The sequence below is a fragment of the Saimiri boliviensis genome, chromosome 17 (assembly GCF_048565385.1).
Source record: "Saimiri boliviensis isolate mSaiBol1 chromosome 17, mSaiBol1.pri, whole genome shotgun sequence".
NCBI classification, from domain to species: domain Eukaryota; kingdom Metazoa; phylum Chordata; class Mammalia; order Primates; family Cebidae; genus Saimiri; species Saimiri boliviensis.
In genome coordinates, this window is record NC_133465.1 from 31,903,014 (window position 1) to 31,927,759 (window position 24,746).

At 47.3% G+C, this 24,746-nt stretch overlaps 1 protein-coding gene across 1 annotated transcript in view; it reads right to left on the minus strand.

Moving 5' to 3' along the window:
• Nucleotides 1-2,171: 2,171 nt before the first annotated feature.
• PELP1 (proline, glutamate and leucine rich protein 1) overlaps nt 2,172-24,746 on the minus strand; it is a 34,819-nt gene continuing 12,244 nt past the window's right edge. Inside the window, exons 2-17 of the mRNA XM_010342023.3 lie at nt 21,572-21,636; nt 21,098-21,203; nt 14,592-14,741; nt 14,307-14,378; nt 7,849-7,908; nt 7,399-7,549; nt 7,077-7,203; nt 6,835-6,922; nt 6,314-6,402; nt 6,119-6,235; nt 5,859-6,006; nt 5,558-5,717; nt 4,772-4,827; nt 4,404-4,610; nt 2,815-4,305; nt 2,172-2,564 (exon numbers count right to left, since the gene is read on the minus strand). Coding sequence (XP_010340325.2) covers nt 2,472-2,564; nt 2,815-4,305; nt 4,404-4,610; nt 4,772-4,827; nt 5,558-5,717; nt 5,859-6,006; nt 6,119-6,235; nt 6,314-6,402; nt 6,835-6,922; nt 7,077-7,203; nt 7,399-7,549; nt 7,849-7,908; nt 14,307-14,378; nt 14,592-14,741; nt 21,098-21,203; nt 21,572-21,636 — 3,180 coding nt within the window. The 3' untranslated portion in view covers nt 2,172-2,471. The remainder of the gene's footprint in view (nt 2,565-2,814; nt 4,306-4,403; nt 4,611-4,771; nt 4,828-5,557; nt 5,718-5,858; nt 6,007-6,118; nt 6,236-6,313; nt 6,403-6,834; nt 6,923-7,076; nt 7,204-7,398; nt 7,550-7,848; nt 7,909-14,306; nt 14,379-14,591; nt 14,742-21,097; nt 21,204-21,571; nt 21,637-24,746) is intronic.

Sequence of the window (24,746 nt, forward strand, 5' to 3'; positions counted from 1 at the left end):
TACCAACATCAAATTCCTGGTTTTACTATAATCATGTAAGATGTAACCAAGGGGGAAGCTGCTAAAGAACACCTTGTCCCCCCTACCCTCTCAGTACCATCTCTGCAACCACCTGTGGACCTACAGTTATTTCAAAATATCTATATTGGGAAGATGGTGTCTACTATATATATATACATACACAGACACACACACACATTTTTCTTTTTGAGACCAAGTGCCACTCTGTCATCCAGGCTGGATTTGCAGTGGCACGATCTTGGCTCACTGCAACTTCTGCCTCCCAGGTTCCAGCAATTTTCCTGTCTCAGCCTCCCGAGTAGCTGGGACTACAGGCGCATGCCACCATGCCAAGCTAATATATATATATATATATTTATATGTTTATATATGTGTGTGTGTGTGTTTTATGTTTATATATACATTTTTTTTTTTTTTTTTTTTTTTTTTTTTTTTTTTTAGTAGAGATGGGGTTTCACCATTTTGGTCAGGCTAGTCTCGAACTCCTGACTCCAGTTGATCCACCCACCTTGGCCTCCCAAAGTGCTGGGATTACAGGCATGAGCCACCACACCTGGCTGGTGCTTACTACATAACTGGTATTTAATAAACATCTGCTGAATGAATAAATCCCCAAGACAGTGAAACTGATTTATATTAAGTGATAATATACTACCATTTGCATAAAAAAGAATAATATATATTTGTATATGCATATAACATCTCCAGAATATGTAAAAACTGATCATTACTGGCTGCTCTAGGCAGAAAATCTCAGTGGCTAGAGGGGTGAGACTTTTCAACAAACCTTTTGTACCTCTTGAATTTTGAACCAAGTGAATGTATTATCTATTCAGAGCACAATTTGAATTAGAAAAAATTCTGTTCTAGCCTCTTCCCCAGAATCAATGTCAACTTTACCTATCTCCAGTTTCCAGAAATCAGGTTCTTTCCTTTTTTGAAAAACCACTATTGCAGTTTCCACATTTCTGCACCCTTGTCTTTGCAGTGATCCTTAAACATTCCAGGGCCTTCTCCACCTAGAAGAAACTCCTCTTGAACTCAGAGGAGGAAAAAAAAGCTATAAGACATTTTACGGATTAATAGGAACATTTTAATATCACAGTATCATTGGATTACTGTTATTTTTCTTAGGTTTGATAATGGTATCACGATTGTGCCGAAAAACATCCTTAATCCTAGAAGATAATTTACGTTGAAGAATCTGGGATGGGAAGGGCCATGATGTCTGCAACTTATCTTTTTACATGGTCCCATGAAAAAAGAAATGCAGATGTATAGATTACACAGATATATGGGTATAATATAGACACATGTCTACAAGTAGATAGTTTATAGGGTTAAAAGTTAACATGACTAAATGTTCATTGGCAAATCTAGGCAAAGGTTATCTATTGTACTGTTCTCACAACTTTTCTGTTGGTTTGAAACTTTTTGCAATAACAAGTTGAGGGGTAACTTTTTAAAAACCTACTGAAGTTGCCAAAAGTTCGCTTAAATGCCACCTCAAAGAGGCTCTTCAAGATACATGTTGGGACAAATGATTCCCCTTTCTGCATTTCCAAGGCACTTTACTTATGTTCGAGATTCAACTGACAGAGTAAAAAAATCATGGGCCCCTAGTTCAAGCCCATAAATCTTGGTATCCTCTCACAGACACATCTCTCGGTTCATGCTCACATGACCACCCCAACAATGCCTAGAATGGGATTAGTGCTTAAAGAAAACAGACACTGGGTGGGAAATGTCCAGACCTCAAGAGTGAGCAGGAAGGCCTGGGGTGAGCTTATCAAACTCCTGCCAGGGAGCTAGCTGTGGGGGAACCATCACAAGGAGGACCAGCCCCAAAATAGAGCTCATCCCGAACATACCCACTATGGATGATGCCCTTTTAACTGGGGGCAAGGTCCAAATTTCCCAGAATTCAATGACAAAACCCCTCTACACCTTTTCCTAACTTTCCAAACTTCCACAGGCTGAGCAATCACTCCACCTGCTCTTTCAGACCAAGGGACCGTATGTGTTTGAGCAGGCACACATACATGTAGGCACGTGTACGCTAACACAGGTTCACTCATTAGGAGACTTAATCCTATACATTCTCCACACATTTCCCATCCCGAATACAAACACAAAAGTAGGGCCATGTCTCTAACTCCTCATTTTTAATCATACACACAATCCTGCATATATTTAGCATCCATCCTACAATTCTGACACCACTGTGCTGAGCGACAGGACAGTACATTACCCCCACATGTCAATGGCTCCTCTCTGGATCGTTGACAAGGACAGCTATGTAGACATTTGGGGAATACTATGGATAGCCTGAAAAGCCCAGCAGCCACTCGAGCTTCTGGTTGGGGACCCAGGTGTGGCAAAAGGCAGAAGCAGCAGTCGCTATCTAAGGACATAACTTTATTGGAAACAAGGAGGGGTGCAGAAGATGGCTAGGAGTCAGGCTCTGTGGCAGGCGGTGGCTTCTCATCATCAGGGGGACAATCGATGAAGTCGGCCAGCATGGCAGCTGTGTCATCCTGCTCCTTTTAGGCACAAAGATACAAGATTCAGAATAGAGACAGACAGACAGACAGACAGACACACACACACACACACACACACACACACACACACACACACACAAAATTCGGAAAAGACAGACACACACACACGCGAATGGTGCAGGCTGGGACAAACCTCTCTCATAACCTAAGTGGCTGCAACCCCTTCTCCCGCTTCTCATGCCAGCCCCTCCTTCTCACCTGAGGAGTCTTCCCTGCCTGGCCCTCTCACCTTTTCCTGGAGAGCTTCGGCCTCTGTCTCTGTCTCCATCTCTTCTTCTGCAGATGTCTCTGGTGGGAGCTGTACCTTGTCACCCCCATCCTCAGTCCCCTCTTCCAGCAGGGTCGGGGGAGCAGAAGGCTCTTCTTCAACAAGCTCCTGGGGAGGCAGGCCTGCTTCGGGGCTGCCCCCGGCCCTCTCCACCTCCCCCTGGGAGGGGAGCACTTCAGGGGCCAGGGTGGGAGCTGTGTCAGCCTCATGCTCCTCCTCTGCCCCTGGCTCCTCCACTTCTAACAGCAGCCCTGGTTCTGGTTCTGGCTCAGGCTGCACCTTTGGGGGAGACTCAGGGGGAGGCAGAGCTGGAGGCAGGGTCGGGGGTGGAGGTCCACCTTCTTCTGCCTCTCCTCCTGCTGTGCCGAACTCCAGCTCTTCCACCTCTTCCAATTCTTCTTCCTCCTCGTCCTCGTCCTCCTCCTCTTCTTCTTCCTCTAACTCACCTTCTTCCTCAAATTCTTCCTCAAACTCTTCTTCCTCCTCTTCTTCCTCTTCAAAATATTCCTCTTCATCCTCTTCCTCTTCTTCAAAGTCCTCTTCCTCTTCCTCTTCTTCCTCCTCTTCTTCTTCCTCTTCTTCCTCTTCCTCCTCTTCTTCATCACTGCTGTTGATATTAATAACTGTCAAATCCTCTTCCAGGGCTGGGGGTCCTCCCCCACCAGGAGTCCCTTCAGGAACCAACTGGGGTGGAGGGAGCGTCACAGGACCAGGAACAGGCGGGGGCGGAGGTGGAGGTGGCGGGAGAGGCCCTGGGGCTGCAGGAAGTTCTTCTGGCTCCTCCTTGGCTGGCACAGGAGGGGAGGCTGTTGGTGGCCCAGAGGGGGCTACAGGGGGTGGTGTGGCACCTGAGGGTGGTGGGGGTGGCAGGGGAGGAAGCCCCTCGGGCACAATCACCACGCTGTCATCAGAGTCACTTTCCAGGGAGATCTCCACATCAGATGCCTCTTCCTTATCATAGTGGACGAAAGCCGGTCTGGGCACTCTCCCCCCAAAAGTTTCATCTGGGGGTATAGTAGGTGGGGGAGTCCCACTGGGGGCAAGGATGGGGTCCTCATTTGAGCTTGCCCGGTGGTTCTCAGGGCCAGGAAGAAGCCGGGGAGGGACAGACACTAGGCCTGGAACAGAAAGGCCTAGGTGGTTGGCTGTGGTGGGGGGTCCAGGGCGTACTGAGGGCACAGGGCCTGCTGAGGGCATGGGTCCTGCAGAGGGCATGGGTCCTGCAGAGGGCATGGGGCCTGCTGAGGGCATGGGGCCTGCAGAGGGCATGGGGCCTACTGAGGGCATGGGGCCCGGAGGATGGAAGGGTGGGGCCCTGAAGGGTGATGGGGCCTCAGGAGGGGGAACTGGAGCAGGTGTGGGGCAGGTGGGGCCCATGGACTGCAGGGGAGGAACCCGGGGGTGGGTCAGAGCAGCACAGGTCACCAGTGCTTCTGAGCAGAAAGAGGAGACCTAAGGGAAGAAGGAAGGGCAGATGTGAGCACCAGAAACACTGGCTCTTGGAAACAAGACTCCAGGAATCACCGAGGGGCTTGGCCCATCACAGTTACCTCAAGGCTATCTTCTCGCTGGCCAAGGGAGAAGGCTTGCAGGGCACAAGCAAGAGGAGGTGGGCAGCGAGGAGAAGGGGCCAGTAGCAGTGCCAGCAGCAGGCAGTAGAGCTCACGGCGGCAGCGGGAGCTTGTGTACGGGGAGCTGCCCAGGACCTCACCCTGCTGTACACCCATGACCAGGGGTAGGACCAGGTCATGCAGTCTCTGAAAAGGATAGAACATACCTGGAAACATCCCCAAGACCACCCAATGCTTCTCTAGAGCCTAATCCCAGGCCTGAATGGACCAACCTCTGGGGCACACCCCCCAGCACATACAGAGTAGCAGCCCTTCCCCGGTCTCCGCAGGGACCAGGCTCCACTAACCCTGTGAGTCTCCTCCTTGATGAGAGGCCCACACATGAGGATGGTCCGGCTGAGGCCTGGGGAAGAAGAATAGAGTGTAAGGCACAGGCTCCCATGCAACAGCTTCTGAGGCACACAGCCCAAGGTGGGCACCAACTCGCCACTGCCTAACTTGGGTAAGTCATTTAACTTTTCTAAGTTTGCTTTCCCAGCTCTAAAATGCGGATCATAAAAGTACCTTTACTGGATAGGGCAACTGACAGTAATTGAGACAATGTAAGTCAAAAAATTATAAATTATCTAATTTGGCATTTATATATTTGGGGACAATTGGCTCTCCCCTTACCATGGGATGGGGTGGCAGGCAGTGAAATATATGGGACCCAAAGGAAAGTCATCCATTAACTGCACAGTGTCCGTCTAGTAACCTCAGTTGACAGATCAGTGGTTACAATGAGAACAGGGAGCTCCACCAGGCAGCCCACCCTGGGGAGAATGTTGTGTCACAGGGAGGAACTTTCCCCAGTGCTAGAACTCTACCAGAATATAAAGTGGATATGCAAATTAATGAATGAGAAAGCTGAGGCCCTGGAGGATCAGGGCTACCAGAGCTCCCAGTCTAACGGCAGGACCCAAGTCCACCTGCGCGGTGGCGATGGTGTGGCTGCTTTTGCTCCTTCTCCCAGCCTCTCCTCAGGCTTTTGCCTGGCTCTGCATTTTATAAGCACCTTCCACTTCACCAACTGTTTGGGCTATCACTCAGGCCATCCCAGAGCCCCTGTGGTCCAGGGCACAGGCCTCACACACCTCTGAGTGCAGCTGCACACACGTCGCTGTTGGCATTGCTATCCCCTTTCCGGTGGCTTGGTGGGGCCATAGCTTCCCCCACATCAAGCTTTAGCTTCTTGGGGGCGCTGGGCTTCCCGGTTTGCAAACCTCCATCAGGGCTTCCCCTCGGGCTACGCAGCTGGCGGAAGAGGAAAACATAAATCACATCCACGGGCAAACAAGAAGGCAGGACAGCCACAGTAGACAGTGTTTGCTGAGCAGGTACATTCGGTCAAAGGGCACAGAATGAGTCCTAGGACAGAACCGAGGCCTCACTCACCTTAAGGGCATCAGCTGGCGGAGAGATGTCACTGAGCAGGTGGGTGAGCAGGGCCTCTCCAGAGGCTCCTCCTTGAAGCACCCCCGCTGAGGCCCCACAAACCTGCACCCACAGTTCTAACACAGCATACACCTTGGTCCGAACCGTGCTGTGTCATGAGCAAAGAGGGCAGTTATGAATGGGGAGTCAACATCCCGGAAGCCCCAGCCCACCTGTACCCCCTCGCCCCTCTCCTCTTTATTCCCTTCCTGGATGGTCACCTGTAAGGCCTCTCCTGGCCAGGAGAGAGGGAATCCCTACCGATGCTCCAGGAATTGAGGACCTGGGGAAGCAGGCGGCTGATCAGGATCCCAAAGCGCAAGAGTCGGCTTCCACACCTGGTGCACAGAAGGAATGGTGACCCTTGTTTCTGGCATGCCCCAGCCCTTCACCACACCCTGCCCAATCCCACTCACGCGAGGATGAGTGCAGAGAGCAGGTCCAAGGCCTCCAAGTGGATAGAGGGCAGCAGCAGCAGCCGCAGGGGACCATCTCCATGCAAGCTCTGGAGAAAAAAGTAGCAAAGATAAGGAGTGGGGGAAGAAAGTGAGAGCCAGAGAGAGCCAGAAACGGGGAGAGACTATTTACCTATGTACACATAGGTACGAAAGCTATCCCCTGATCTCAGCTCTCCAAACAAAATCAAACCCCCATCCTCTAAAATAGACCCTGGCTGGAAGGTAAGAAGGATGGCTGGGCCTCTCAGCAACGACTCAGCTGATCCCAAATTCATCCTCCCCAAGGAAGCATCTGCTACACTCTGACGGCGCGCACCTGTGTCGGGACACACAGGGAGGAATGGCATTTGGGTTGAATTAGGGAGCTGTCTGGGACGACTCCAGGATGACACTGTTTGGGGAACTTCAGGTCCCCAGTGCTTTCCTGGTGGCCTGGTGGCCTGGGCAAGGGCAGTGAAGAGATGACAAATCTCACTTACAATATTCTTGCTACTGACGCTGAGGGTCCGGCAGATGAAATCCAGGATTTCCTGCACAGGGACGGACACGGGAGCCCCAAACTCAGAGCTAAAGAGAATCAGAGCAGGGAGACCCTCAGAGCAGGTTCCCTGGCATGACTCCCATACCCATCTCCATTTCCTTTCTCATGATGAAGTCAACAACACTCCCTCATCGACCCCTCCAGGTACGCATCTCTGCTCCCTCCAACACCCACATATACCTGAGCATGAGTCCTAGGCAGCGGGCCAGTCCCGAAAACCTCTGCCGAAGCTGGAGAAGGACATGGGCATCACCATCTTCTGAGGACAGCAACATCTCCACTCCAGGGCCTTCATTCTGCACGGGAGCTGGGCAGAAGCATGACTACCCTGTACACTCTCTTTCTTCCACCCCCTCCACTGTCATTTCTAGCAGGCAATCTGCCTGTATTCTAACCCATTTTCCCCAAAAACCAACTGCCCCATGTCTCTGGGCTTGCCTCCTTTTCCTTCCTGCCAAGCTTCCGCACCACTGTTCCACTAACTACCAGCCATGGTCCCTACCGGTCTCTGCTCCCTCGTACAGGGCCCCCAGCAGGGTGTGCAGTGAGGCCAGCAGACTGTGCAGCTCCTGCTCCCAGCTCTCGGTGTGCTTCAGGCCTTGGGAAAAGCCAGCCCCTAAAGAGGGCAGCCTGGAATAACATTCACAGGCCAACTGCAGGAAAAAGGGCAGAAACCTGGTCAGATGGGAATCCAGCCCAGCCACAGAATCCCCAGCCCCATTAACGCCCAAAAGGAGATGGAGATCAAAGAGAGGGAAGCCTGAGACGGGACAATGAGGCTGAAGGACCCAGATGGGCACCTGAAGGCAAGAGTGGGGACTTGCATGTATTAAGAGGGAGGGAAGTGGAAACATGGTCCCAAAGCAGCTAACACAGAAAAGCTGAGGAGGAACAGCAAGAGAGACTCCAGGCTCAGATCCCCAGGCTCTCCATATCCCGCCCTGCCCTTTACCTGTTGGAGCTGTGGGCTCAAGGCATCCACCCTAGACAGAAAAAATGAGGCCAGCTTGCCCTGGATGTAGAGAAAAAAAAGAAGAGGCTGGTAAGCCAGCTCTAAGAGCCAGAGATGTACACCCCGTCCATTCCCAGCAGCAGACTCTAAGCCCAGGTCTTTTTCTTTCTTGTAGAAACAAGAAGCAAAGCCCTCTATGGGGCATCAACACCTGGCACAGACATGCTTTCATGGTAGAAAGACTCCTCAATGCCAGCTCTGGTCCTCAACTTCCCGCTTAGGGGGAAATAGTCTGGCCCCTGTCCCACAGACAGCTGGGCTTCCTCTTGAGTTTTTGCAAAATGATGGGTCATCTCCCTCAAGCCAAAAGGATATAGTGCTAAAAATCAGTCTCCACACTCCAACTCTCTACCAGCTAACACACAAAAACGAGGGTCCAAGCTGGGAGTTAAGACACTACCCGCAGGCATGAGGGCAGGACAACGAACGTCAAAAGAGAAGGGTGGAAGAGCAGAAGTAAGGCAGCAAGTCTCAGGGCAGCAACCTGTCATTCAGCACCTTCCCTGCCTGCTGAGTGAACGTGCTGGGGCAGGAGTGCTGAACGCAAGAACCACAATGTATTTGGGTATACAATCAAAGGGGCCTGTGAACATGGATGGGAAACAAAATGACACCATTATTCTCACTAACCTATTTGTAAAATGTAGTGTTTCCTTCACTTATAGATGCAGACAAATAGCCACAGTAGTATCAGCAGGACCTGTGACCGTCACTAATAGAATCATTTTCATTTCACATGATAATTGTAACACATCCTGAAATTATCATTCACATGTATCACTAATTTGCAATTATAGTCATTGTAAGACCTGCTTCTAAATCTTATTACTTAACATGTCAATAAAAAGCGCAGGCTGGGCGCAGTGGCTCACGCCTGTAATCCCAGCACTTTAGCAGGCCAACGCAGACAGATCACTTGAGCCCAGGAGTTTGAGACCAGTCTGGACAACACAGCAAAACCCCATCTCTACTAAAAATACAAAAACTTAGCCGGGTATGGTGGTGCATGTCTGTAGTCCCAGCTACTTGGGAGGCTGAGGTGGGCGGACCACCCGAGCCTGGAACTGAGATCACACCAGTTGATGTACTCCAGCCTGGGGATGAGAATGAGACCCTCTCTCCAAAAAAAAAAAAAAAAAAAAGTACATACTATTCTTACCACAATTTTTAACAACCATTTTAATTACATTTCAACACAATCAGTTTCCCTTGCAATTCATGCATTTTATTTTATAAATTTAAGAACATTATTTTGAGATGAGGTCCACAGCACAAAAAAGACTAAGACTAAGAACACTGCACTACAGGTACAGAAAGGAAGAAAACAGGACTTCCACTTTCTGAGGGACGTAAGAATTAGTAAGGAAAGGCTGGGAGCAGTGGCTCACGCGAGTAATCCCAGCACTTTGGGAGGCCAAGGCGGGTGGATCACAAGGTCAGGAGTCTGAGAACAGCCTGGCCAACATGGTAAAAGGCCGTCTCTACTAAAAATATAAAAATTAGCTGGGCGCAGTAGTATGTGCCTGTAATCCTAGCTACTTGGGAGGCTGAGGCAGAAGAACTGCTTGAACCCGGTAGGCAGAGGTTGCAGTGAGCCGAGATCGCGCCACTGCACTCCAGCCTGGGTGACAGAGTGAAATTCCATCTCAGGAAAAAAAAAAAAAAAAAGAATTAGTAAGGACAACAAGATAAGTGCATGGAAAAACAAGAATCTGGAGCAACACTGGCAACATACAGAGAAGGGGAAAGAGCAGATAAAGAGGGAACAGCGCTGAGGCCAGGAAGGGTGGGACCGAGCTGGGCTTAGAAGAAAAGGGAGAGTCCAGGTAATAAGAACAGGGAGGGAGAAGCAACAGGTAGAGTAACAGAATCAGAAGACGCCAATGGAGAAACAGACCAAGGCTTTAAATCCGAGGCTAGTGAGTATGAATCCATCCAGGCAGCAGGGGAATCACATGCGCAAACGTGAACTTCTGGAAAACATGAGCAGTGGCACCCAGCACACACATGGCAAGGGACTTAGCGGAAACAAGGAGCAGAAAGAAGCTCGTCAGCGTGGAGTTCACAAACCAACCCTCCAGGACTTCCTCCTTTCTACTCCGTGGCAGGAACGGCATTCAGTTTCCCACGTTACACTTCAGGATTCTTACTGACCCTGAAACAAGTATGATTCTAACTAATCCCAGGCAGAAGACCTAGAACAATTTCCCTTAGAATATGGAAAGGACTTACATGTCTGATATGCTAGAATTTCAGAATATTTCAAACCAAAGAAGAGTAACCACTCAAGGCCTCCTGATTCACTGGCTTCTCCAAGGACAACAATTCTTAGAAAGCTGCTGAATCCCTAACGATAGTGGCACTCAGCTCTTTTGGCCAACTTCTGCACACGCTTTCCCTGAGATACTGGCTCAAAAAGCTGGGCTAAGGCCAACAGCACCCTGCTTGTGTGACCGCAATAAAGCAGTGTAGAGTGAAGTGACACGGCCTACCCTGGCTGACCCACAAAGCAAACCAAAGCGATAGCTCACTTGAGACAGCTCACTCAAAACGCGTGCGTGCACGCGCACGCGCACACACACATACACACACAAACACGTCCTGGCTGTATCTCTCGAGAGTGGGGTATATTCTTCCCATTCATTCCGAGGAACTACTAATCAATTTGGCAAGGAGGGGGAAGTGAGTTAAAGAAGTCTCTGCAGGAATTGACCTCAAGGACAATTCCTGGATTCACATCACTTGGGAGGAGTAATCCTGAGCCTGGAGTCAGCAATTACCCAGGAGCATCTAGGGAATGAGATGGGAAAACAGACACCTTAGAACAGCAATTCTCCGTTTTCCTAAGAACTAGTCTACAGGATTTCCCAAGTACAAACTGCCCCTGGAGCGTTTGCATAAAAGATACCTATCTGAGGTGTCGGCAACAGACAAAGCCAAAACCTTCAACAGAGGGAAGTTCTCCAAATGACTTATTTTTATTTTTTTTTTTTTTGAGACAGAGTCTCACTCTGCCACCCAGGCTAGAGTGCAGTGGCACAATCTTGGCTCACTGCAACCTCCACCTCCCAGCTTCAAGAGATCTCCCACCTCAGTGTTCCAAGTAGCTGGAAGCACAGGCATGCACCACCCGACTAGGCTAATTTTTTTGTATTTTTGGTTGAGGTGGGGTTTCACCATGTTGGGCAGGCTGGTCTCAAACTCCTGGCAGATGATACTTTATTCTTAGGGAAATAAAGGTAGACGCTTGCTGGAAGGACACAGGAACATCTGTTAGTTTGGAAAGGGTACTCAAAATGCAGGCCTTAAGTTCAATTGACAAAAGGTTGTGAATTGTAGATAAATTCTCCTGACTACTCACACTGAAAATAGAGGCAACAGCAGAACACTTAACATTTGAGTCTCCTTAACTATTACTATTCATACTTCCACCCTGTAGGTGACCCTCAGTTTCCCCTCCACTTTCATGAGGGGATGCAGGTAGATAAAGATAATACCAAACAGAACTGAATCAAAATAGACTTTTGCAGTAAAACCAATCTTTTGTTCAAGGACAAACTGCTGGCCTGTGTCATAGGAGAGGTTAACTTACAGGACATTTGACAAGATAACCAGTTTTTACGAAACCTAGCAAAACCTCAGTAAAAAACCTCTGCTCATCTTTAATAAAATCCTGAGTCACTCCAAATACCTCCTTGACAAAAAGTCCAGCCCTGCCTACCCAAAGATTCTATTAGCTGTGATAAGTGGCATTCACATGAAAACAGGAACCAGCAAGGACACAACCCCATGCTCACTTAGAACTAGCATCTGCTCAGGCACTTTTCAGACACCTCAAGTAACCTACTCAAGCCACTGCAGGCACCACTGCCTGATCACAGCGCTCATGCCGGCAGAACTCTGATTCACGGTCCTTCCCAGGCCAGTGAGCTACACAGCCATTAACAACTGATCAGAGCTACTATCTGCCCTGGTTTTACAATTACCAGATAATATAACCTAGGGTTACGTCACTAAGTCCCTCTCAGCTGGTCTTCTCCTCTGTAGAATGCAACGATACCAACTGAACAGAATAATTACAATGATAAAATGAGACAACATACCTTAGACACTCAGGACAGTGACTGGCACAGTGGCACCCACTAAAGACCAGTTCTCTTCAGAGCTTACTTTCTTGTGTTGGTCACAGAACCACATAATCTCACTTTCAAGGCAACCTGAATGGCAAACTCCCCCTTGATTGGCAATACCAATGGCCAAAACAGTTAACTCCACCAGTTAAACAAAAAAAAGTACTAATTTGCCACAAATTCCAGCTCTAGTCTAGAGATTTGTGCTTCCATCTGAGTAAGCAGGTGTCCAGTGGTTTGTCAAACCAATGGTGAATATAACAAAATAAGGGAAAACATTTAATCTACAGGGGGATACCTACTTGTTCTTAGGTATAGTTGGTATCCAATTATACTGCAAACAACAAATGTACCAATTACAAATGGCTCTTTAACTGTTACTGCTTTGGTAGAATTTGTAAACCATTCATGTTTATTATTGTATCTCCTTAAAATTACAACTGTAATTCTTTTCCTGACCTACTCCATCATCTGACACACATACACCCTGACCTGCCTATCTGACCTCCTGAAGCTCTGTTGTGCAGTCTCCTTATATGCGTCATGACAACTTGGAGAAAGGGATCAGGAAGTGACAGAGGGAGTTCAAACAGGAATATATGCAGAAAGAGGTGTTGGGGGAGTTGTCCTAGGAAGTGATTGGTCAGGAAGCATTCCTGGAGAAAATTACAAGAGCTTCAAGAATAAAGTGAAGGCCAGAAATGCAGCTGGCTCATGCCTGTAATCCCAGCACTTGAGGAGGCTGAGGCAGGTGGATCACATGAGGCCAGGAGTTCAAGACCAGCCTGGCCAACATGGCAATACCTTGTCTCTACTAAAATTACAAAAATTAGCTGGGCATGGTGGCGCACATCTGTAATCCCAGCTACTCAGAGGCAGAGGCACAAGAATCAATTGAACCTGGGAGGTGGAGCTTGTAGTGAGCCAACATCACGCCACTGCACCCCATTCTGGGCGACAGAGACTCTGTCTCAAAATAAAAAAAAGAATAAAATGGCCAGGCACAGTGGCTCACACCTGTAATCCCAGCATTTTGGGAAGTCCAGGTGGGCGGATCATGAGGTCAAGAGACTGAAACCATCCTGGCCAACATGGTGAAACCCCGTCTCTACTAAAAATACAAAAATTAGCTGGATGTGATGGAGCACAACTCTAGTCCCAACTACTGGAGAGGCTGAAGCAGAAGAATCACTTGGACCTGGCAGGCGAAGGTTGCAGTGAGCCGAGATCATGCCACTGCACTCCAGCCTGGCAATAGTGGAACTCTGTCTCAAAAATAAATAAATAAATAAAGTTGGCTGAAGGTGAAAAATTGAAAAAATAAAAAAGAATAAAGTAAGATACAAAGGGGGCCAGACACAGTGGCTCACACCTATAATCCCAGAACTTTGGGAAGCTGAGGCAGGAGGATCACTTGAGGTTAGGAGTTCAAAATCAGCCTGGATAACACAATGAGACCCCCATCTCTCCAAATAATTTAATAATTAGCTGGCAATGGTAGCAAACGCTGTAGTCCCAGCTACTTGAAGGCTAAGGTGGGAGAATTGCTTGACCCCAGGAGGTCAAAGCTACAGTGAGCCAAGTGTGTGCCATCGTACTCCAGACTGGGCAATAGAGCGAGACCCTGTCTCAAAAAAAAGATAGGATGAGGGCCGGGCGCGGTGGCTCACGCCTGTAATCCCAGCGTGAGGGGGAGGCGGGTGGATCATGAGGTCAAGAGATCGAGACCATCCTGGTCAACATGGTGAAACCCCGTCTCTACTAAAAATACAAAAAAATTAGCTGGGCATGGTGGCGCGTGCCTGTAATCCCAGCTACTCAGGAGGCTGAGGCAGGAGAATTGCTTGAACCCGGGAGGCGGAGGTTGCGGTGAGCCGAGATCGCGTCATTGCACTCCAGCCTGGGTAACAAGAGCAAAACTCAGTCTCAAAAAAAAAAAATAAGATAAGATAGGATGGTAGAAAAGTGGGCAGGGCATTCTAAGAGATACGGAAAAGGTGAGGCAGAAAAAGGAAGGGGCCCATGGTTCACAGCCTGGCTTTGGCATCAAACAGATACAGCTTCCAATGCCTGATGATCTTAGGCAAGGTTCTTGAGTCCAATTTGTTTGAAAAAATGAGGATTAAATGAGTTAAGTGCTATAAAGTGGTAGAAGTGTAGTAGTGGAGATAGGTAACTTCAGAAGAATAATCAGAAGACAGATGCTTAGGAATCTGAGGTAAGAGCTCTCAAGGCTTACACTGGTGGGGAGAGTGCATAAATACTTACTTTGAGAGAACCACAAGCCCGAGGGAAATATGTCATACAAGCCTTCATTCCTTCCAGTGCTGACTGCTCACACTATAGGAAAAGTAAAGGGAGAAACGAGAGGCCAAGAGCACAATGTCGCCATATTCCATCTCCTCCCCACATACCCTGGAAGGGCCCTTCTCCAGACATCACTTTTTCTTGGCCCCTCCCTCTTTCCACTTCTTCAATTCTACTCCCCAGCCACTTCCACCAGACAATTAAATAGTGAGTGAAGGTGAGGACTGCGGGGGACAATGGTCTTACCTCTGGCCTGAGGCCCAGCAGGGAAGTGAGAAGGCCAGGGAGGTGGTTCATGGAGATGTCTCGGAACAGTGCAGGCAGCTGGGCTGCATAGCGGAGGAGGTCCCTCAGGACAGCCACGGCCAACTCCATTGTGGGAGGTGGGTCCTGGGACTAAAGAAAACACATGTCATGCTTCCAGCCTCACCTTGATTGTCACCAAAGAGCAGCAGGAGGCACAGCAAAACAAGGTTTCCAGAAACGCCACCGTTAATGTCAGTATGACCATCCAAGCTACTACCTGGAGGAAAAGAGGGCATGGAGACATGGAGTATCCCAGAGTAGCGTCTCTGTCTACAGAAAGGACATGTATTGGCCGGGCGCGGTGGCTCAAGCCTGTAATCCCAGCACTTTGGGAGGCCGAGGCGGGTGGATCACAAGGTCAAGAGATCGAGACCATCTTGGTCAACATGGTGAAACCCCGTCTCTACTAAAAATACAAAAAAAAATAGCTGGGCATGGTGGTGCATGCCTGTAATCCCAGCTACTCAGGAGGCTGAGGCAGGAGAATTGCCTGAGCCCAGGAGGCGGAGGTTGCGGTGAGCCGAGATCGCGCCATTGCACTCCAGCCTGGGTAACAAGAGCGAAACTCCGTCTCAAAAAAAAAAAAAAAAAAGAAAGGACATGTATTTACATTTTACTATTAAGGGGATCTGGGGCCCTAAGAATTTGTGTGGGGAAAAAAAGAATAACAAAGCTACACCTTAAAGACCTGATTAACTGGAGAGTTTTCTTTTTTTTTTTGAGACAGAGTCTTGCTCTGTCTCCCAGGCTGGAGTACAGTGGTACAATCTCAGCTCACTGTAACCTCTGACTCCTGGGTTCAAGCAATTTTCCTGCCTCAGCCTCCAGAGTAGCTGGGATTACAGGTGTGGGCCATCATGCCTGGCTAATTTTCTTATTTTTAGTAGAGACAGGGTTTTGCCATGTTGGCCAGGCTGGTCTTGAACTCTGGTCCTCAAGTAATCCACCTGCCTCAGCCTCCCAAAGTGCTACGATTACAGGCGTAACCCATAGTGCCCAGTACCCGGCCTTTTTTTCCTTTGTTTGAGACAGGGTCTCACTCTGTCAGCCAGACTGGAGTGCAGTGGCACGATCTCAGCTCACTGCAACCCTGGAAGAATTTTCTGATGATCTCATACTATCATTCCCTGCTAGAATGAGAGAAGACCACTTTTCAGGCTGAAAAAAAAGTCTCAGCCATAATGAAACTACCGCATCTCTTCGAGGTTGTTACTAGCTGGCTCAAACCTATGCTGGAACTCATGGAGAAAAAAACGATTTGGATTTAAAAGGACTTCCTTAGAAAACTAACATGTAACTAAGGAAAAAGCAGAGGAGGTCATGTGTCAAAAAAAAAAAAAAAAATAGAATACTTACAGAACAAAACTACCCATGAGGCAGGCCTACCAAGTATACATAGACCCTCACCATTGTCCAGTATCTTACTGTGTTTTTCTCTGTTTAACTCTGCTACTTAAATTTTCTCCTCGAACTCCCAAATCGCAGCTTCTCCCACCACTGTCACCTGTTTAGCCTTGCCTATAACTACACAGAGAAAAGTGAAGCCCAGAGATAATTTAAAATAACTGTAAAAACTGCAATTACTTTTACACCAACCTAATAAAACAGCCTTCGCTTTCCACTCCCAAATCTCGAAACTTCATCTTCATCCTGTCCACCCTCTGCTGCCCTCCTCCTACCCAAAGACTGTCCCTCCACTGCACCTTAAGTACTGTCCCCTCCTTACTCTTAGAACCTTACACACTCACTAGCTTTCTCTCTCCTGAATTTCCAACCAGTCCCTATCACACGGACTCTTCCCACTGACATTTATACAGCTCAAGTCTTTCCCATCTTAACAAGTCTTTTCTTGAGCCCATACTTCACTTGCTCAAGTAAGTAAATCCCAGTATAATCGCCCAAGTTCTCTCCCTTATCATTAGAGCCCAGCATCTTGAAAGGATTTCCTATCTTCCCTACTTCCATTTCTCCCACTTGCTTCTCATCCCACACCAGTCTGGCTTCCATGTCCTCTGCTCCAGCAAAACCACTTTCACTGTGGTCTTACAACCCATGTTGCTAATTTTATCAACAATTTGCAGTCTGCATCTTGTTCCACCTCAGGGAGGGACACACAAAAACAAGTCCTCCCTCTTCCCTCTACTAGTCTTCACTTGGCCCCTCCAGCCCACAGTCCTGGTTATCTTCTTCTTTCTGTTGGCCTGTCTCAGCTTCCTTTGTAAGTTCATCTTCCTCTACCTGACCATTAATTGTGATGTGCATTAAAATCCAGTCCATAAAAGGGCTCGTTTTTATAAACTCATCCTCAGCTTCAACTGCCATTTAAACACTGAAGACTCTTCCCCTAGTAAAATATGCCAGGCCAGGCACGGTGGCTGACATCTGCAATCCCAACACTTTGGGAGGCCAAGGTGGGAGGATTGCTTGATTCCAGGAGTTTGAGACCAGCCTGGGCAACATAGTAAGACCTCATCTGTACAAAAAATAGTTTTAAATTAGCGGGGCATGGGGGTGCATGCCTATAGTCGCACTCTGTGAGGCCAAGGTGGGCAGATCACCTGAGACCAGGAGTTCAAGATCAGCCGGGACAACATGGTGAAACCCCGTTTCTACTAAAAATACAGAAATTAGCCAGGCGTGGTGATGGGCACCTGTAATCCCAGTTACTTGGGAGGCTCAGGCAGGAGAATTGCTTGAACCTGGGAGGCTAAGGTTGCAGTGAGCCGAGACCATGCCACTGCACTCTAGCCTGGACAAGAGCTAGATACCATCTCAAAAAAAAAAAAAAAAAAAAAAAAACTAAACTAAAAGGACAACTAAAGCCTCTACTCACTGAACCCTCAGGCCTACACTGAAATGCCTGGCCACTTCCACTGATACCAGATCAGGTGGAAGCTTACCACCTGATGCTATCTATCATCAGCATCTGCCACTCTGACACTAAATCTCTCTCACATCTATACCCTTATCAGTTGTACTGCCCTAGTCCACGCTACTGTGAACATTCTCCTAGATTACTTTGGTAGCCATCTACATGGTCTTTCTGCTTCCATTCTATTCCTTTCTAATCTATTATCCACAAGGCAGCCAGAATCTCGCTCTGTCACTCAGGCTGGAAAGCAGTGGTACAATCTCAGCTCACTGCGATCTCCACCTCCCAGGTTGAAGTGATTTTCCCACTTTGGCCTCCCAAGTAGCTAGTATTACATGCACCCGCCACCATGCCAGGCTAATTTTTGTATTTTTAGTAGAGACAGGGTTTCACCATGTTGGCCAGGCTGGTCTCAAGTTCCTGATCTCAGGTGATTGGCCCACCTAAGCCTCCCAAAGTGCTGGAATTACAGGTGTATGCCACCACGCCTGCAGCGAAGAGATATTTTCAATCACCACCACCATCTCCTCATCCCTGCTTAAAACCTTCCATGAGCTGGGCTCAGTGGCTCATGCCTGTAATCCCAGCACTTTGGGAGGCTGAGGCGGGTGGATCACCTGACATCAGGAGTTCAAGACCTGCCTAGCCAACATGGTGAAACCCCATCTCTACTAAAAATACCAAAATGAGCAGGGCATGGTGGTTGGCACGTAATTCCAGCTACTTGGGAGGCTGAGGCACAAGAATCCCTTAAACGCATGAGGCAGAGGAGGCAGTGAGCTGAAATCTCCCCACTGCCCTCCAGCCTGGGCAGCAAGAGTAACACTCCATTTAAAGAAAAAAAAAAAAAAACCCTCCCATGAGTTGCCACTGCTCCAAGAATAAAAGCCAAAATCCTTAGCATGGTCCACAAGGCCATACATGACTCGGTGGTCCCCCCAAGTCTCCCTATCTTCCCAGCCACATCTTATCAATTCTAGCCACATGCTGGGATTCCTCAAGCAGGCCACACTGCTCTCCGATCAGGGCTTCTGCACACTTAGAACACTCTCTTAGCCCAATTAACTCCTATTCAGCCGTTCAGAAAAGACCTCCCTAGACTGCTGGTCCTGATCACTACTATCCACAGCACCCTAAATGAGGTCAGATTCTCCCATTACATGTTCTCAGAGAACTATAGTCCTTACCTCCATAGTATCTACCTCAGCTTACCAGTTCACCTTCATTTATGTAATTATTCAATGAAAGTATCTTCAACTAGAACAGGGATCAGCAAATGATGGTCTATGGGTGACTGTTTTTGCATGGCCCACAAACTAAGAATGGCTTTTGCATCTCAAAGGGTTGGAAAACAAACAATATACAACAAAAACTATATGTGGCTCAAAAAGCCTAAAGCATTTCCTATCTGTAAACATTTACTTCATAGAAAAAGTGCTAGACTCTGAGCACCATGAAAGAGGGTCCATGTACATCTCACTGTCTCCCTAGAGCTTGGTACATAGCCTGCCATTTGTGTTCAGAAAACGCTTGTTAAATAACTATGTGGAGATCTTATCAAAGGATATAAAAGTAGGGGAAAAAATTAAAATGGTTAAAAGAGTAACAAAGGATGACAAACGCACAACCTTATAGTGAAGAGGAAAAAGCTGAAAGCATTCCCATTGAGAACTGGAACAAGACAAGGATGCCCAGTTTCATCACTTCTATTCAGCATAGTACTGGAAGTCCTAAGCAAAGCAATCAGACAAGAGAAAGAAATAAAGAGCATCTAGGCCAGGTGCAGTGGCTCATGCCTTTTATCCTAGCACTTAGTGAGGCCAAGGCAGGCAGATCACCTGAGGTCAGGAGTTCGGGACCAGCCTGGCCAACATGGCGAAACCCGGTCTCTACTAAAAATACAAAAGTTAGCCAGGCAGGGATGGCAGGTGCCTGTAATCCCAGCTACCTGGGAGGCTGAGGCAGGAGAACTGCTTTAACCCAAGAGGCGGAGGTTGCAGTGAGCCAAGATTGCGCCACTGCACTCCAGCCTGGGCAACAGAGTGAGAGACTCCCATCTTAAAAAGAAAAAAGAAATAAAGGGCCTCTAAATTGGTAAAGAGGAAGTCAAACTGTCGCTATTCATCAATGATAATGACCATATACCTAGAAAACCCTAAAGACTCATCCAAAAAGCTCCTAGATCTAATAAATGAATCCAGTAAAGTTTCAGGATACAAAATCAATGTACACACATCAGCAGCACTGCTATACACCAACAGCAACCAAGCTGAGTATGGAATCAAGAACTCAACCCCTTTTACAACAGCTGCAAAAAATAAAATAAAATACTTAGGAATACCCCTAACCAAGGAGATGAAAGACCTCTACAAGGAAAAACTACAAAACACTGCTAGAAGAAATCACAGACAACAGAAACAAATGGAAACACATCCCATGCTCAAAAATGGGTAGAATCGGCTGGGCGCGGGGGCTCAAGCCTGTAATTCCAGCACTTTGGGAGGCCGAGGCAGGTGGATCACGAGGTCAAGAGATCAAGACCATCCTGGTCAACATGGTGAAACCCCATCTCTACTAAAAATACAAAAAAATTAGCTGGGCATGGTGGCACGTGCCTGTAATCCCAGATACTCAGGAGGCCGAGGCAGCAGAATTGCCTGAACCCAGGAGGCGGAGGTTGCGGTGAGCCGAGATTGTGCCATTGCACTCCAGCCTGGGTAACAAGAGAGAAACTCTGTCTCAAAAAAAAAAAAAAAAAAAAAAAAGGGTAGAATCAATATTGTGCAAATGACCATGCTGCCAAAAGCGATCTACAAATTAAATGCAATTCTCACCAAAATGCCACCATCAATCTTCACAGAACTAGAAAAAACAATCCAAAAATTCATAACATGGAACCAAAAAAGATCCCACAAAGCCAAAGCAAGAACAACAAATCTGGAGGCATCACATTACCTGACTTCAAAATATTCAAGGCTACAGTTACGAAAACAGCAAGATTTCAATATAAAAATAGGCACATAGACCAAAATCTCAGAGATCCCCATCAGATAACTTATCCATGTAACCAAACATCACTTGTTGCCCCAAAACTACTGAAATATATATATATATATATATATATGTATTTAGGCAGGGTGCAGTGGCTCACACATGTAATCCCAGCACTTTGGGAGGCTGAGGCAGGTGGATCACTTGAAGTCAGGCATTTGAGACCAGCCTGACCAACGTGGCAAAACCCAGCCTCTACCAAAAATACAGAAATGAGCTTCGCGTGGTGGCAGGGGCCTGTAATCCCGCTACTCAGGAGGCTGAGGCAGGAGAATCACTTGAATCTAGGAGGCAGAGGTTGTAGTGAGCCAAGATCATGCCATTGCACTATAGCCTGGTGACAGAGCGAGGCTCCATCTCAAAAAAAAAAAAGGTTCTACTTGAAGCTTATCCTCCCCACTATCAGGGAACTGTTTCCAATTATTCTGTCCTCAGAACTAAGTGTTCAAGTTGGAAAGAATATACCACATCCAAGATGGAGAATAAGGGAGAGGAAGAAGTGGGGCAGCAGCTGAATCCTCACCTGTAACACCTGCTGAATGCTCCGAAGCCAAGACACACAGTGCTGCTGGAATAGCTCTGTGGGGCTCTCCCCTACCAGCAGGGACAGCAGACACAGGCCCTCGAACCTTCAAAGAAAGAAGAGTCATGGTAAGTGGGTGGAGGCTAGACTTCAGAGAAAGTTACTGATGACTCTTTTATTCTCACTGGGCTATAGCAAGACTTCACCCCAAGATCACCACGGTTTCTAACTCCTGAAATACTTGGAGTGTGGTGGGAGAAACAAAGAAAGGGTGCAGAGGTAACCCTTGGGGGACAGGACATCTGGGAACTGGAAAAGGTAGGGTTCAAATCAAGTGAACTCACAAAAGGAATGAAACTCTCCACACTCTTAGGAATTAAATCCAGGGAGTCATGACAGTGAAAAGAAAGATGTACATATGCCCACTTCCTAAGGGAACATGCCCCTGGAGGAAAAACAGGGCCAAAGACTTACCGAGTTTTGATGGAACTGAGACGTGCATTACTGAGACTCACCAATGCCCCAACAGCTGAAAGGTTCTGGAGGAAAGAAAACAGGGAAGCAAGTCAGGAATAGGATATTAGAGATGTGGAAGATTTGCCAAGCCTTTCTCTGTCCCAGCACCTATGAAGCTTTTCTGAAATCACATCTCCTCTGAGGCCATCCCACTAGAAGCCTTGGGCTTTTCCCCCTTTTTCCTGTGGGAAAGGCTGTTTCTCAGCCTTGCCTCGAGTTATATTTCACCTGATCCCTTTCCCCATGCCCCACACACATAGTGCCAAACAGAGGGCAGCCCAACTAATCCCATGACCAGACTTCAAAGATGGGTGTGCTTCACCTCCTAATGCCTGGAAGCACCTAACATAAAAGACATGCATACATGCTTTTTGAATGGACACTGAGTTCATCCACTGTCCTTCCTTTAACCCCAAACAGATCCTCCTCCTCCTATTCCTGGCTTCCTTACAACTTGTAAAAATGTCAACACAGACTGAACCAACCAGAATCCTCCTTCCAGTTCTCCCCTTTTCTCACATTCTGGAAGCCCATGAAAGATGTTTCCTCATCAGTCCCTCAAGTACCTTCTCCATGCCATGAATGACCAGCCTCCTCTCACGGCACCCTGATCTCCCTAACGGCATGCATCACTCATTCTTCCGACACACACAATGCACTAGGTTAGGTGAAGGAAAACAGAGCTAAATAAAATTACTAAGGTCTGTGGAAAGAAATGTTTATTCATTTGTTCAATAAATATTTTTTTGACATATACTTCATGTGAGACCTTGTTTTAGGCACCAGGTAGCTTATTTTCTACTTAAAGAAGACAGAAAATAAACAACTGACAAAGTAAATACATAGTACATCAGAGGTGTTAAGAACTACAAGAAGAAGAAAGTAAAGTAAGGAAGGAAAGGAGTGCCCAGAGTAGGCAAGGGGAACGGTATTTTATGTAGGAGAGTGGGTACAAAAAGCATCTCTAAAAAGGTCATTTAGGCTGGGTGCAGTGGCTCACGCCTGTAATCCCAACACTTTGGGAGGTCAAAGTAGGTGGATCACCTGCGGTCAGGAGTTTGACACCAGCCTGGCCACCATGGTGAAACCCTGTCTCTACTAATAACACAAAAATTAGCAGTCATGGTAGCGGGTGCTTGTAATCTCAGCTACTTGGGAGGCAGAGGTAGCAGAATCACTTGAACCCCTTGGGGCGGAGGTTGCAGTGAGCTGAGATCGTGCCACTGCACTCCAGCCTGGGTGACAGAGTGAGATTCTGTCTTGAAAATAAATAAATAAATAAATAAATAAATAAATAAATAAATAAAATGGTAGAATTATATGGTTTGTGTATTACATCTCAATAAAGCTGTTTTGGCCAGGCGTAGTGGCCTGTAATTCCAAAATTCTGGGAAGCCAAGGCAGGAGGATTGCTTGAGGCCAGGAGTTTCAGACCAGCCTGGGCAACACAGTGAGACATCAGCCTAGGCTACACAATAAGATCTCATCTCTACAAAAAAAAAATTTTTTTTTTTTTGACACAGAGTCTTGCTCTGTCTCCAGGCGCCAGGCAGGAGTGCAGCGGCGCGATCTCGGCTCACTGCAACCTCCACCTCCTGGGGTCAAGTAATTCTCCTGCCTCAGCCTCTGGAGTGGCTGGGACTACAGGCGCATGCCACCACACCCAGCTAATTTTTGTATTTTTTAGTAGAGACAGGATTTCACCATGTTGGCCAGGATGGTCTCAATCTCTTGACCTCATGATACACGTCCCTTGGCCTCCCAAAGTGTTGGGATTACAGGTGTGAGCCGCCGCAACAGGCCAAAAATTTTTTTTAATTAGCTAGGTGCACTGGCATGCATGCCTGCAGTCCCAGCCACTTGGGAGACTGAGGCAGAAGATCACTTGCATCTAGGCGTTCAAAGCAGTGAGCTATGACCACACTACTACACTCCAGCCAGGGAACAAGAGTGAGTGAGACCTTCTCTCTAAAAAAAAACACCATTAAGGCCGGGCACGGTGGCTCAAGTCTGTAATCCCAGCACTTTGGGAGGCCAAGGCGGGCAGATCACGAGGTCCGGAGTTCAGGACCAGACTGGCCAACATGGTAAAACCCCATCTCTACTAAAAAATACAAAAATTAGCTGGGCGTGGTGGCTCATGCCTGTAATCCCAGCTACTTGGGAGCCGAGATGTGGCACCACCGCACTCCAGCCTGGGCTACAGAGCGAGACTCCATCTCAAAAAAAAAAAAAAAAAAAAAAAAAAGACCATTTAGCAGAGACCTAAAGGAAAGTGAGAACAAGATGTATTGATACTCCTATACATTTACCACACATATAAAATGGTGCAGCCACTTTGGAAAGCAACAATCTGGCAGTTCCTCAAAAAGTTATACACAGAGTGAAAAGATGACCTAGAATTCCACCCTAGGTATATACCCAAGAGAAATGAAAACATACATCCTCACAATAACTTGTACATGGACTTTCATAACAGCATTATTAATAACCAAAATGTGAAAATAACCCAAATGTCCACCCACTGGTAAACAGATAAAATGTAGTGCAGCAGGCCCCACTCATCTACAGGGGATTCTTCCAAAACCCGAGGCAAGTGCCCAAAACTCAGAAACTTCAGATAGTAACAAACCCTATATAAACTATTTTTTTTGGCTTATCTATATAAGCTTATGAAAAATTTTATCAATTAGGCACAGTAAGAGATTAAAAATCACTAATAATAAAGTAGAGCAACTATAATAATAGGCCAGAATCTCTACTCTTACGCTTTGGGCCATTAGTCAAATAAATGTTACTTGAACATACACAATGCAATATTGCCACAGTCAATCTGATCACCGAGATGGATACGAAGTGACCCTCAGCCAGGGAACATGTACAACATGGATACACTGTACAAAACGATGATTCATATCCCAAGTAGGATGAAGCAGAATGGCTCAAGATTCCACCATGCTGCTCAGAAAGGCATGCAATTTAAAGCTTAGGAATTACTTATTTCTGTAATTTTCCATGTAATATTTACAGACCATGGTTGACAAAGGTAAGTAAAACCATGGGAAGTTAAAGCACAGATAAGAGGGTAATACTGGATAAAAGGCCATAAATATGAATGAAGTTTTAGCCAGGC